Here is a 15,984-nt window from a genome sequence, read left to right as displayed (position 1 = left end):
TTTCTGTATGCAATTAACTGGTATGAAAGTGTAAGATTATCATTCTTATCACAAATATATAGTGCTGTCATACAGTTGATTTTCTGTTATTTTATAAGAAAGGAATCATGGGCAGATTTTTCAAATGCCTATCATTTTCCTGAGCTATTTTCCTAATTCTGATCCTTTTTTAAAAAAGAAAATGAAGCTAACTTGGCAGGACTTTTCTTTCGATCCTACCTAATTTGTTTGTTTGTTTGTTTAATGCTCACAAATGATCTACTTAAAAAGTTGTTCTCAAAATTTTGGGGGATCAGCATAAGCCTCACTATTTGGTTGATAAATTCTTTCTATCTTTAATTAGAAAGTTAGAACAGATTCACTTCTCAAGACTGACGTGGCATCTTTCCTCTGCTCCTTGATTTTTCAAGAAGTAGTGGAATTAACTCTTAAAGAGACTAGAGAAAGCATCAGGCTTAGCCCTTGTTGTTCAGGAACATGTTTCACAGCCTGGTGGGGCAGGCTGGGGAGTTGGGGGACATCTCTATGTCTCTATCCTCCATCTATAAAATGAACTTAAAGAATCCTACTTCTCACTGTTGTAATGAGGACTAAATGCAATAATGCATGTGAAATAAGGCCTATAAATTATAAAACTTTAAAGAAATATGTTAGTAACATATGATTCAGAACTCTGGGATAATAATAATAAAAGCTATCATTTACTGAATGTACTCTCCTTACCAGACTCTGTGCTCTCTTTTGATGCTACCACAACCCAATATGTATTATTATCACTGTTTTACAAATGAGGAAGCTGAGGATCAGAGGGGATAAATACTGCCCAAAGTCACACAGCTAATGAGCAGTCGAGCAAATTCAAACCCAGTTATGTCTGACCCCAAAACCTATACCCTTAACCCTTGCCTCCAATTTTACCTCATACTCCCTCCTGTTTGGCCCTACAGGCTTGAACTCATTTAAGCAGGAGCTGCCCTGAAAAGCTCTCTTCTGTTAGGGACTGCTGCCAAACATTTATATTGTTGATTCTAAATTTTCCAATATGTAAACCATCCTATTCTGGAGAAGACAGAAACCACATAGTTGATTAATAGCGCTGAATCTCTTATTTATCTGCTAACACTGTACCATCTTCTGAAAGCAGCAGTCCTCTTCTTTCCTACTCTTCTTGTATGAACATTTTCTCTATTTTACAATTTCAAAAGCCTCAATTCCCTTTGCCTTTAGTACTAGATGCAAAAATGCCCAATTTAATTAGAAAGACTTTAATTGGTTAGCTGTTCAATGACTTGAGTAGATTTCTGGCCAGGTACATTTTCTGCATAAGGTAATTAGTTAGTAACCCATGCCCACAAATCCTTCCCCAAATTCTTACATCATACAGATTTCTCCTTTTTAAATATCCTCAATGTTTATATTGATAGGTGTTACCAATTTGTCATGTACTTATACAAAAATTAGTGGTTTCAGAAGTGAATGATCCTGAACTGAATCAATAATTATCAAGAGCAATAACACTTTATGAATTTGGTGCTAAATAATCCTTATAAAAAGCTTATTTCTTCGAGAATTTATTACTTAAATTACCGCAACTGTGTTAATTGTGAACTTTGATAGCCAAATGATCAGCTGTGTAGACAGGACCCATATGAATGCTGCCTTGTGTTAGTGACCGGATATCCCTACAACTTCTGTGAAACCATCAGCCTGTTACTGCAGTTGACACTTTGAAAGAACTTGCAGTTGCATTATACTATCATTTGAACATTTAAAAATAAATTGAACTATTCACCAAAGACATGTGTAATACGTTGACCTTTCGGGTTCAATCAATTTGGAAAACAAAATTCTTTTTGATCTCAGTATTACTCTTTGTAATTTGATTCCAAGAGTATTTTTACTTTTATACTAACACTCTCTGAAAACTTCATTTTCTCAGAATCTCCATAGTTCCTATTTAAAAAGTCTTTTTAAACTTATGTAATAACTATAGATATTAATCACTTTTAAAATGGCATGAACTAATGGGCACATCTTGACCCAATTGAAAATTCATACCATTCTCTGGAAAAAAGTCCCTTGGCAAAATATCCTTGGGAAGAGAACAATGCCAGAAATTAACAACTGCTTAATTTTAATGTATAGAAAGGGTTACCTTGTTTTCTTAGACTAAATTGTAAGTGAATATAATTTTCTTAAAAAGGAGACACTGTGGGAAACACATGAAATGATTCATTTCCTGCTGTTTTTGGAAAAATGTAATTCTTCTGTAGCATTAGCTAAAAGATTTACTCTAAAATGGCTTTTCAACAATAGTGTATTGTGAGTCAGAAATATTCTCTTTCTCGTTACAGAGATTTAACAGGTTTTGACAATCAAACAGGAGATTTTTGTATAATTTTTGCATGAATGTTTAGTTCTTCCTAATCAGGTGGAAATAAATTATTTCAGAAAATGATTTAGGAACTAATGTGAGGTCCTTAGACCAAAAACAACAACAACAATAACAACAGCATGTTACCAAAGCAAACTTGAGTCCATTCACCTGTGCGCAGTGCCCAGTAAAGCCAGTCTACTGCCACCAGGTTGTGGTGAAGGAAAGTGCAGCATTTACTGCAGTCCCCAAGCAAGGAGTCTAGGCAGCTAGTGCTCAAAAGACCCTGAAATGGCTTTCAGGGAAAGGTTTTTAAAGACACAGTGAGGGAGACGGTTGTGGGGTGTGTGATCAGCTCATAGACATTCTTCTGATTGGTTGGTGGTGAGGTAACCAGGGGTCAACATCTTCAACCTTCTGGTTCCAACCAGTCTGGGGTCTATGTGCTTGTGGGCAGCGTACAGTTAACTTCTCCCACCTGGTGGGGGTTTCAGAATTGACAAAATAGTTCAAAGATATGGCTCAGAATATAATCTCTAGCCCTTGAGGAGGAACTAAAGGCCCTTGACTTTGTTTAATGGCTAAACTATTATTATTTTGTCTTGCTTGACTGTTTTCCTTTGTTTCTGCATTTTCTCACTTCTCTGATTAAACTTATTCTTTGGAACTTGGGGAAGGCCTAGGAGGCTAAAGTTTTTCTGAGAACAAGAAGCAGGCAGAGGACATGGCACGGTGGGAGGGGGCTGGGAGGTGGGGTCTATCCTGAGAAGGCTCCATAGGATCCTGCTCGGTTACAAACACTCTGAAATTTATATACTTTCCTTTCTCATGTTAGTTTGTTATGTCATGTGATTAATTAAAAGATTAAAGTTTATTCAGATTAATTCTGTTATAAGAACTTTAAAAAGACTTTGAGATAGGTGGTGAAACCTTAGTTTCAAAAGTACTGATTTAAATGCATTTCAAATGTTAAATATGTAGCTAATTAGGGTAGGACTTTTGAGCAACAGTAGAACACTGAATTGGTCATATTTTATTTGGGGTAACATTTCTCTTCATAGAAACATTGTTTAATTTAAGAATCATTGTTTTATGTGGAATCTCTCTTTTATCCTGCACTGACACAATTTTTACTCTTTTGTCAAGGTATCAGATACATACCGGACTTCAACATTCTATCATAAGACCTACACAGCCCAACTGCTTACCTCTGGACAATGCAACCCTACCTCAGAAGCTGAAAGAGGTTGGATATTCAACACATATGGTTGGAAAATGGCATTTGGGTTTTTATAGAAAAGAATGTATGCCCACCAAGAGAGGATTTGATACCTTTTTTGGTTCCCTCTTGGGAAGTGGCGATTACTATACACACTACAAATGTGACAGTCCCAGGATGTGTGGCTATGACTTGTACGAAAATGACAATGCTGCCTGGGACTACGACAATGGCATATACTCCACACATATGTACACTCAGAGAGTGCAACAAATCTTAGCTTCCCATGACCCCAGAAAGCCTATATTTTTATATATTGCCTACCAAGCTGTGCACTCTCCACTGCAAGCCCCTGGCAGGTATTTTGAACACTACAGATCCATTATCAACATAAACAGGCGCAGGTATGCTGCCATGCTTTCCTGCTTAGACGAAGCAATCAACAATGTGACCCTGGCTCTAAAGACATATGGTTTCTATAACAACAGCATTATCATATACTCTTCAGATAACGGCGGCCAGCCCACCGCAGGAGGAAGTAACTGGCCCCTCAGAGGTAGCAAAGGAACCTACTGGGAAGGGGGGATCCGGGCTGTTGGCTTCGTGCACAGCCCACTTCTGAAAAACAAGGGAACGGTGTGTAAGGAGCTTGTGCACATCACTGACTGGTACCCCACTCTGATTTCACTGGCTGAAGGACAAATTGACGAGGACATTCAACTGGATGGCTATGACGTCTGGGAGACCATAAGTGAAGGCCTTCGTTCTCCCCGAATAGATATTTTGCACAACATCGACCCCATTTATACCAAGGCGAAAAATGGCTCCTGGGCGGCAGGCTATGGGATCTGGAACACTGCCATCCAGTCGGCCATCAGAGTGCAGCACTGGAAACTGCTCACAGGGAACCCCGGCTACAGTGACTGGGTGCCCCCTCAGTCATTCAGCAACCTCGGGCCGAACCGGTGGCATAACGAACGGATTACGTTGTCAACCGGCAAAAGCGTGTGGCTGTTCAACATCACAGCCGACCCCTACGAGAGAGTGGACCTTTCTAACAGGTATCCCGGGGTCGTGAGGCAGCTCCTGCGGAGGCTCTCACAGTTCAACAAGACCGCGGTGCCTGTCAGGTACCCCCCCAAAGACCCCAGAAGTAACCCTCGGCTCAATGGGGGAGTCTGGGGACCATGGTATAAAGAGGAGAAGAAGAAACAGAAGCTACGCAAAAATAAGACTGAGAAAAAGCAGAAGAAAAGTAAGACAAAGAAGAAACAGCAGAAAGCAGGCTCGTTTACAAGTTGCCGCTTGGGCGTTCCTCGTGGATAGGTACACATTTTTTCCTGTCTGGCTAAACTTAAATCAGTACTTAGTCTTTCACCAGTTTTCTAGGTGAACCAGCGTGTTTGGCTCAGTAGGATCCCTGCCATCAGCATCACTGTTTTCGGGTCGTGCTACTCCAGAGACTTCTGCCACCTGGAAAGCTTGTGCTCAGTGCCAATGGTGCTACTCTTGGAAGCCATGCTTGGAGCAGAAAGGAGATGTTTGTTTCTCTTGCTCCTTTATAAAAGGTGGTCAGTGACGAGTCCAGCTGTTGTGCTTCAGTCAATTGACCAAACACTATGCTTTAAATTATAACATTAGACTGTAACCTGCGGTTGATGGACATGCTACTTTGATGGAAGTTACAGGGCAGCATGATTAAAAACCACCTTTGATGAAGTGTAGTCAAAGGTTGCATCACCTCAAAGGCCTTGAAAAACATTTTTTTCTTAGTGAATTTTTGTATCTCTGTCATAGGACACTTGGGTTTTTTAAATTAATTCTATTTCATATATCATTTCCTTTCCTGTGAAAATAAGCTGTTTTTCTCACATGTGAACAGCTTGCACCTCACTTTATCATGCATAAGGGAATGGCAAATGTTTGAGCACACTGCCAAAACGTGAATGTAACTATTTTCGAAACACTTTAATAGAATGATGTTTCAGAATAAAGTACATAATTTATTTTTACAGAAAAAATATTAATTATTTTGTTTTCATAAAAAGTTATACAAATGACTTTTAATTATTTTATTTTTATTTTCTACATACCATTAGAAGAATTTTATTTCATATTATCAAGATTATCAAGCACTGTAATACTGTATTACTAGTGTGTGAATTCATAGAATATAAAAAGAAAAAAATGATAATCATCATTGTTCAACCATTATTTTGAATGTAATAGGATGAATATATTCCTTACAAATTACTTGGAAATTCAATGTTTGTACAGAATTGAGAGACAACTTTATTGTTTCTGTCAAAAACACTTTATTTATGTATCTTAATTATTAAAATGACATATTTTACAGCACCAGCAGATTGTGTGGCTTTTCTGATTTAACATCTATATAGAATTATATTATTCATTTTAACAAACAAAAATCTTTACAAATAGGCAAATGAAGGTATGATTTGCTAACAACCATAGTAATATAATATGGATTTTGCAAATAAGAGATATTTCCACTTGGCCACTGCATGGAGAAAAGTGTTCTCTTGTTAATAAATAAGGTTTGTAATGACCCTACTCTTATACAAAGTGGACGTGGTGGGGAGATACAGAGAAATGAAGATACGGATCCTACCTGGCGTTGTTAAAACTCGAATTTGAAACTCACGCATGCAAACGCCATGAGGAGGATTAAAGGAACGTGATCTGTAATGAAGTTTATCATGGGTGATCAGTGAGGACAGGTTGATGTGGTTCCTGTTGGCCCTGGAGTTTTCTTTAAGGTGCCCTCTCCTAATACTGCCTGTAAGTCTCATAGTTTACACTCGAAAAATCACAGAGAGCTAGAACTGTGATATGTGAAGTTACAATTGTGATTAAAGAAATGTACGTGGCAGTATGGTAGCATACTATTAAATACATTTATATCAGAATTCAGAGGATAGCTTCTCACAGTTCATGGAAATCTATAAAAGAATCGATAGACTTACCAAAATTACTAAAATGGACAAAAATAATTTAATATTTAAAAATTTTAATATTTCAGTTCTAGAATATATATCTCCATTTCATTATATAGGATTAAGTACTATTTCCTGAGTTTGTGTTTTGTCAACTGTATATTTAAGTGGGTCTTAAAAATCAAAGGCATACTGTCAGTGTTTTCCTCTCTTAGTGGCACATAAATTAATGAAGTGTCATAAAATAGATAGTATCTTATAATTTGAAAGATAGTTATTATTACATTAAAAAAGAGTTCTGAGGAAAAATGAGTTCAGGATATGTGGAGTTAAACAAGGTTAAAGGGGTCAATTTACGCAGACTTTCTTACAGTTTTTTAAATCCTAGCTTGCCTTGTAAATCTCTAACAGAAGGAAATTTTTATATAGTGTTTTCTAATTTATTTCACCATAAAACCCTTGTCTATACCACATTACACAGGACTAGGCAAAGTATGGAACAGACCTCAGAAATTTTTAGTGTAAACATAGAATCTTCTAGAAATCCCTAGCAAAACAAAAAGGAGCAAAGAGGCAAATTAAGATCATGAAAATTAACTCACATTTGAGCTCAGTAGATATTACTTAATATGGTGTGATTTTAAATTCTCTGTAAATGACCATAACTTTCTCAATGAAAATAAATTAGCCCACAGTTTTCTACCTGGAAATGACTTCAAGGATGTTATTTACTATTTTTAGGAGAGTACCTGCCCGCCCCCCCCATGACTCTGGGTAGGCGATTTAGGAGAAGTCTCTGTCTTGCCCTTAAGAAACTAAAATCTAAAACAATAGTCATCTATGAATAATGAACAGAAATGTTTCCAAAATGCTGTCAACAAATCACTAGGTGTTTCAAGATGTCCAGGGAGGAAAATACTCTGCACTTGACTTTTATGCCTTAACCATTAAAACTATGTTCACGTGGGGCCTTTATTCTCAGGTGTCATTTTCCTGAACTGTGATTCTCAGGTTGCATTTCTTTTGCAACCTGAGAGTTGCCCGTGGCTTTTTCAAGTGTAAATGGCACCACTTTAAAACCTCTGATCCTTTTATTAGGATACCAAAGGAAACCCCTGGATTGAAATATAAGCATCCCCCTAGCTTTGTCAGAAAATAAATTGTGGATGTGGCTTATGTGTCCTGGATGGGAAAGAATCTAAATCATTTTATGCAAATGACAAAACAAACAAAACTCTGTGGTACATTTCAATCAGTGAAAAACATCCACACCATGGCTGTCAAGTCTTGTTTCATATGTATTTACATACTTTTCCCTCACTTTTCCCTTTTAAGAATCTTAAGAATAGAGGAGAAACTGTCCCTTTGATAATTGAATGAGTAGATAGTTAATACATTGTAACATTTGCTATTCCAAGGTACATGAATTTGGCATCAGGATTAGCTTCTTAAGCATTTTATTCCTGGGATTCTTGAGTACATACACTGTGAATTCGTCAGTAGCCATCAGAATGTGTGTTGTTGGCAGGAATAAACTGGCTTGCCAGAAGCAGCAAACAAAATTCTTGTGTCAGAAGTTAGTAATTTCATTGTTTCCTCTTAGCGAAATTACTTATTAAAATTCATTCGTTCTACAAATGTTTGTTAAATCCTACTGCCTGCTTGGCAGGCAGTGTTCTTGGTGCTTGAAATCCATCAGTGAACAAAATGGATAAAAATTCTTATTGCTTGTGCAGGTGACATTCTAGCCGAGTGGTGCAAACAATAGGTAATAAACATAAATAAATAAATTATATACTATATAAAGTAGTGTGGAAAAGAAAGAGTAGATCAGGACAAGGGGAGGACTTATTCAACACCAAGTTTACCCATCCATTTATTCAACACTTGGTAAGTGCCACACATGATAAACGCTGTGATATGGTGACTAGCAACAGCAGACAGAGTCCCTGTTTTCGGGTAGTCTGCATGTCCTGGGAGACACAGCCATTAGTCAGATAACCAAACACACCCTCCTCTCCTCCACTCTCTTCCCCTACTTGATCCTTCTCCATAGACTTATCACCCTTTAATATATTTCATATTTTACTTACATATTTTATTTATTCTCTGGCTCTTCCCACTGGAGTGTAAGCTTCTTAACAAAAATAGTTTATGTCTGCTCTATCTACATCTGTATTGCCAGTATGTAAACCAATGCCTGGCTCCTAGTCAGTGTTCAATATATATTTATTTTTTGCATGAATAGATAAGATAATCACAAATATCCATATGTTCAGCTACATTTGCTTGGGTTTCCACTTTCCACAGTTGTAGAGGAATTTCACTGTTGAAAAATAGAACTAATCATCCCTAATACCATTCCTCATAATAATAGCATTGTTGTGAAATGAAGAAATTTCTAGCATTAGAAAAAAACTAACTCGAATAATGTATAGTTATAGGAACAGAGTGTTAGCAGCAAAAACCAAGCAAAAATCATACAATTCTGAGAGCAAATTTTATCTTTATTACCTAACAGAGTACAACATAATTATTCTAACACTACTTTGAATGTAACAGAATACAGTATAAATGAGAGTTTCCAGAAAGGAGAAATGGGGATTAAATTGTGAATAATTTTTGTAGCAAGCCATAGAAGGGAAAAATATAAATAGCAAATAAACCTCTGTGTCTTCACAGAATTATGAAGCCAAATGGACTATATCTCACATCCTTGGGTATCTTATTACGAAGCTCTCCAATTTGGCAAAGAAAGAATTCTGTTTCTTTAAAGGTAAGTTTTTCTTAAGTGTTTTATTGGTCGTAGCATCTCTGTGAAATCCATTGATTCATTTATTAGATATGACACTATAAAACACACGACATGAAAATGTTGTCCGTGGGAGTTAGGTAGACTTGAACATATTTACTTAACTTTCCATTTCATATCTATGATTTGAAATTTCCTTCCTCTCAAATGTACTACAATGCTATAATATTCTTTGTCAATTGAGTTATACAATTTTGGATAAAATCAATCCCACCAACTTAAGAGGTCCAAGAAAATAACATATGCTCATTAAAATGTCTGTGTATTCATTCTCTGCAGAAATTCTTTAGCTGTTAATTATAAATGGAGGGCATCTTATCTAATGAATCAAATAAAAGTAAAATTTATCTTTCAGAATAAATATCCAAAAACAATTTTTAATATGACATATTAATGCTCTGGAAACAATACTTTAATAATTAAGGTTTCTTCAGCCTTAAGAGTGGTGAATGACTGGGGATTACTTTCGACTGAACATCTCAATTCTAAACAACTGTGAGAAAGAATATTTTCATAACAAAGGTTGAAAAAATAAAACCTTGATTTTACTTAATAATCTGAAACTGTATCTTCTCATGTCACCATCACCAGAACTTCCAGAGGCTCCTTTTCAACAAAAGTGATAGCATAACTCATCAGTCATGGAGACTCATTCTGTCTCTAATACATGTCCCACTAACATTTCTCTCTTTTAAGTTTTCCCTGATTGGAATAATCAACCGTCTCTAGCATCAAGAAGGTAGGGAATTATAAGCATATAACACCACATAATTCCTACTACACATTCAGACTTAACAGCAACAAAATGTAGGGGTTCAGAGCATGTCATCCCAAAATATGCCCCCTTGGAATATTGGTTATTTTGAGTGAGTTAAAGGCACCTTAAAAATAGCAGATCAAGCAGGACACTTTGACCTTCCTTTTTCTTCCTGAAAGGAGGAGATAAAAATCCCAGGTGAAAGGTGCCCTCTCTGTATCAGGAGGAAAGAAGACATTCTTATCACCAGAGATGGGAAGTCAAAGCTGAGAGAAATCTGTACAAAAGAACTTGTTAAACTAACCTTCATCTTTCTAGTCACTTTTCCACAATTCACTGCCCTAGCCCAAACCCCTTTGCCTTGTCACATCCTCACAGTTTACTATCCCTTGTCCAACCCAGGACATAAGCATCCAGCTCTGATTGCTTCTTTGGGTCTTCATTTTCCAGTGAAGGTGCCCATGCATATGTAAAAATAAAAAATACAGTCTTTTTATTAAACTTGTTTTTCTTTTCTTCAAGTTTTGCTCAAAGCCCTAAGAGTTAACTTAGCATTTCAAAGATTACAGTCACAGATGCCAGGGTAAGCTATTATCTCCCTACTGGGAGAAGTGGCTGCAGTGACAGTGTAGGTGAGGAGGATAAGTAGAGAGGTTCTTCCCTTCTTTTTTTCTTTGACTCCATGCCTGTGTACTTCCCAGCACCTGGGCTGTGACTGGACTGTTTCTTTATGTTCTCTCACATAGAACCATGGCTTCACATTTTACATTCTTTGTTCCTTTATTGTCCATCACTGAGTCCCACACCCCTTCCTGCCCCAGAACTAGGCACATAGACACCTGTGTCCAACAGATTATTAACATTTAAATCCCTCCCCTCCTGAAATTCCCTGGCATAAAGGGATGGGTGTGTAGAGCTACCCCCATCTGCTGGTGACAAGAAGCCCTGAGCACTACCCCTAAACTTAAGTCAGTCAAGATCAAGGTAGAAGGGGCGTGGGCCATTGGGGGAAGCAGATAAAGTGTTTCTGCATGAATAAGTGAGCTATATCTCCTTTCAGGTTCAAACAGCTCAACAACTGCAAAGCCCAAAGACTTGCTTCAGTTTGGGGATCTAATTAATGCTTTCTCTGTATTGTTTCTTACCTTTGGGAATTCCTGCTCTTTCTCATGTAGCATAGAGGAGAGAGCAACAGAGACTTCTAACATTCTCTACCACCCACAGCCCAATTTCGGGAATGCCTGGACCCTTTCTTCCCTTGCCTGGAATAGAAAGCCAAAACCAAAAGCACCATTTAGACTGCTCGTTCCAATCCTACCTCCCAGTCCTCAGCCAACAAATGTCTCAGTCCTTTCAACATGTCTGCTACTGGTTTCTGTGGACTTCTCTCAAATCCTGTCAGCCTGTGAGGATCTCCTTTGTCTCTCTCAGCAAACCATGTTTCAAACAGGAACCCATCTTTGTCAGCAAAATTGATACATTTTTACTCTCTATATTTCTTCATTGTTATCCCAAAAGCAACCATGAAGCTTCCAGAACAGAGATCAGAGTCATTGTCATTGTCATTGTCATTACTGAGTATAGTGACTGCACCAGTTTCCCTCCTTCAGGGTTACCAGAATCTGTGTCTCCAGAACCGCAATTCGTAATGTTACTGAGTCTGGACTTGGGTCTTAAGCGCAGCAAAGCCAATATACTGACACCGGGTTGTGGTGAAGGAAAGTAATGTTTATTTGCAGGGCACCAAGCAAGGAAAATGCGCAGCTCAGGCTCAAAAGACCCGAACTCCCCAGTGGCTTCCGGGGAAGGGTTTTCAAAGGCAGTGTTTGGGAGAGGGCTGCAGGTGCCTGATTAGCTTGTGCTCAATTCCAGGACTGGTTGACATCAAGGTGAAGTTTCCAGCATCATCAATCTTCTGGTTTCAACTGGTCTGGGGTCTACATGCTTTTGGTCAGCAATTTTCATCTGGTAGGGGTCTAGTTCCTGTAAAAACAACTTTGGAATGTGTGTCAGACCTTTATATCTCTGAGGGAACTGGGAGTTCAGTGACTCTGCTATGTGGCTGATTTATCGTCTAAATTGTTACCAGTTTCCCAGCTCAACAGCTATTCTTTGTTTCTGCATCTTCACATTTGCTGATCATTAACTCTTTATTTTTTTTTATTTCTGAGATATACATTTTAAAGTAATAACTAGAATTATGACTTATAACATTATACCAGAACATATAAGATTTTTAGAAATTTCATGTAATGTCTGAAACATTTATATTAACATATTTCCATACAAATAACCCAAAGAAAGTTTAGTATTAGTCGTTTTTGTTTGCTTGTTTGTTTGTCTCTACTGCAGGTTCTTATTACTCATCAATTTTATACACATCAGTGTATACATGTCAATCCCAATCACCCAATTCAGCACACCACCATCCCCACCCCACCGTGGTTTTCCCCTCTTGGTGTCCGTACGTTTTTTCTCTACACCTGGGTCTCAACTTCTGCCCTGCAAACTGGTTCATCTGTACCATTTTTCTAGGTTCCACATATATGCGTTAATATACGATATTTGTTTTTCTCTTTCTGACTTACTTCACTCTGTAAGACAGTCTCTAGATCCATCCATGTCTCAACAAATGACTCAATTTCGTTCCTTTTTATGGCTGAGTAATACTCCATTGTATGTATGTACCACAACTTCTTTATCCATTCGTCTGTCGATGGGCATTTAGGTTGCTTCCATGACCTGACTACTGTAAATAGTGCTGCAATGAACATTGGGGTGCATGTGTCTTTTTGAATTATGGTTTTCTCTGGGTATATGCCTAGTAGGGGGATTGCTGGGTCATATGGTAGCTCTATTTTTAGTTTTTTAAGGAACCTCCATACTGTTCTCCATAGTGGCTGTATCAATTTACATTCCCACCAACAGTGCAAGAGGGTTCCCTTTTCTCCACACCCTCTCCAGCATTTGTTGTTTGTAGATTTTCTGATGATGCCCATTCTAACTGGTGTGAGGTGATACCTCATTGTAGTTTTGATTTGCATTTCTCTAATAATTAGTGATGTTGAGCAGCTTTTCATGTGCTTCTTGGCCATCTGTATGTCTTCTTTGGAGAAATGTCTATTTAGGTCTTCTGCCCATTTTTGGATTGGGTTGTTTGTTTCTTTAATATTGAGCTGCATGAGCTGTTTATATATTTTCGAGATTAATCCTTTGTCCGTTGATTCGTTTGCAAATATATTCTCCCATTCTGAGGGTTGTCTTTTCGTCTTGTTTATGGTTTCCTTTGCTGTGCAAAAGCTTTGAAGTTTCATTAGGTCCCATTTATTTATTTTTTGTTTTTAATTCCATTACTCTAGGAGTTGGATCAAAAAAGATCTTGCTGTGATTTTTGTCAAAGAGTGTTCTTCCTATGTTTTCCTCTAAGAGTTTTATAGTGTTCGGTCTTACATTTAGGTCTCGAATCCATTTTGAGTTTATTTTTGTGTATGGTGTTAGGGAGTGTTCTAATTTCATTCTTTTACATGTAGCTGTCCAGTTTTCCCAGCACCACTTACTGAAGAGACTGTCTTTTCTCCATTGTATATCTTTGCCTCCTTTGTCATAGATTAGTTGACCATAGATGCGTGGGTTTATCTCTGGGCTTTGTATCTTGTTCCATTTGATCATTAACTCTTGAACCAGCTTTTGAGACTCAGGGAAAACCTGAGAGACTAAATGAAAAGCCTTTTATTTCAAAAGATGGGGACATAGGGTGTTGTATATGGTTTCATTAAGACCCCAAATAAACTCTTTTCTTATCTGCAGCCTCCTGCGTTATTTTATTTTGGTTGACAGTACGAATGTCTACTATGTGCTTACCCTATGACACAGCAATTCCACTCCCAGATATTTACCCAAAACCAGTAATAAAACCATTACATACCTAGTAAAGTGTCTTGCACACTGTAGTATTTAATTAACATTCAACACAGAACAAAAAAGGCCTAATGTAATCCCTCATTTTTGTTTTTTATAAAGTGTATGTATTATTTTAAATTTTTATTTATTTATTTATTTATTTATTTTTGGCTGTGTTGGGTCTTCGTTTCTGTGCGAGGGCTTTCTCTAGTTGTGGCAAGCGGGGGCCACTCTTCATCGCGGTGCGCGGGCCTCTCACTATCGCGGCCTCTCTTGTTGCGGAGCACAGGTTCCTGTCGCACAGGCTCAGTAGTTGTGGCTCACGGTCCTAGTTGCTCCACGACATGTGGGATCCTCCCAGACCAGGGCTCGAACTCATGTCCCCTGCATTGGCAGGCAGATTCTCAACCACTGCGCCACCAGGGAAGCCCATCACTCGATATTTTAATCATTTTTCTACCATGTTAACTAGCATGTGGAAATTAGTGGAACCGAAATAAACATCTCTCCAATTACATGTTACAGATGACTGCCACCAGGTGTCATGCCATCAGGTTTCTTTCAACTGGCTGAAGCGGTATGTAACTAATTTTTAATTATTTAAATCTACGTCCTTTAAAATTAAATCATGAAACTGAGGCAATGTGAATGATATATTGAATGGTAAGTGCAATTAAATCTGTATATACATTTCATTCACAATTGATTCATGTCTAATAATCACAATTAAAACTTAATTCTAACCAAAATTGCTAATAAATATAAACTGAAGTAAAAAGGCATGCGTATATGCGTGTATGGCTTTCTGATTATATGACACTCTACTAAGAAAATGAGAATTCCCCTCAAATCTCTCTCTGTCATTCTCATCTTAGCAGTGACTATCCTTCTGCTTCTCTGCCCTGCCCCACTCCACCACTGCCACGCTTTCTTCTGCCTATTTGTCTATCTCCCACTCCTCTTTGGCTCTTTTCCCTTTCTCATGCTTACCTTTCCTTCCCCATTTTTCAATAAATATATTGTATTTAATATCTCTAAAATCTAAACAAACCCACTTGCTGAAATTTAATATTAACTTATGTTAGTTCTGTGCACCTATCTTTAAAAAAGTCTTTGAGCAAACTTTCACGTTAGCATATGCTATTCCAAATTGCTACTTATGTTCCAACCTAATCTAAGAGTGACAAAGACTACTGATTGAAATTTGTATTTTTACCAACAGTCAAAGGTAGTAATGATATTCAAAAAAGATAACTTTATTTACTATTGCCAGATTTACAAATATCTTTGTGTATATATTTGTATATTTAATTATAATCATATAATCGTATAATGTTTGCTTGAATTATGGTTCCAGAACTAATTATAGCTATTACTGGCCATTAAATGAGGAAATGTATTTGCAGCTCAAAAATTTGTCTTGTTATATTTTCTAGTGGAAAAAGGCTTATACTAACAGGATATTAACTAGTTTTAAGTGGATTCACATTATTACCCTGCATAATAGCAAGTCTCTGCTTTATAGATTATGACTTGTTAAATATTTGTTTGTCTGAATTGTCAATATTTTTATATTTATGATCATTTTTGTAAGTAAAATCAATGTAAGATTTAAGTACTTATGAACAAAAAGATGAATCACCATTTTCTATTAAACTGCATTAATTCTTTCCAGCAAGAAGTAGTTTATTAAATTATATCCTACTAACTTCCAGCATGACGCATTTGTCAAATTACCTAATAGGATGTGTTATGGGATAATTTCAGTAGAATATATTTTGAATTATTCTAAACTGTCTTAAATTGACTGATAAATTTAAAGAAACCATAGTTATTTTATGAATTACCTAGTTCTACCTCTAAATTTCACCTAAACCTTCCTATTAAAAACAGTTACGGTTTCAATAAACTTCAGATTATTAATACATTGTAGTCCTCCTTTTCCCTCTAAACATCATTTGACTA

At 37.1% G+C, this 15,984-nt stretch overlaps 1 protein-coding gene across 3 annotated transcripts in view; it reads left to right on the top strand.

Annotated features, from left to right (window-relative positions):
- ARSJ (arylsulfatase family member J) overlaps positions 1-14,626 on the top strand; it is a 74,430-nt gene extending 59,804 nt beyond the window's left edge. For 2 of the 3 annotated variants that reach the window (XM_036854045.1, XM_036854044.1), the window contains exon 3: positions 3,521-5,953. In XM_036854045.1, the coding sequence (XP_036709940.1) occupies positions 3,521-4,919 (1,399 nt within the window). In that variant the 3' untranslated portion in view covers positions 4,920-5,953. Of the gene's footprint in view, positions 1-3,520; positions 5,954-9,232; positions 9,327-14,544 lie in introns of those variants that run through there. The other variant, XR_005020106.1, reaches the window with a different exon arrangement.
- Positions 14,627-15,984: the final 1,358 nt, after the last annotated feature.

Source organism: Balaenoptera musculus, chromosome 5 (assembly GCF_009873245.2).
Source record: "Balaenoptera musculus isolate JJ_BM4_2016_0621 chromosome 5, mBalMus1.pri.v3, whole genome shotgun sequence".
NCBI lineage: Eukaryota > Metazoa > Chordata > Mammalia > Artiodactyla > Balaenopteridae > Balaenoptera > Balaenoptera musculus.
The sequence above is the reverse complement of the archived record's forward strand: the minus strand, read 5'-3'. Positions and strand labels throughout refer to the sequence as shown.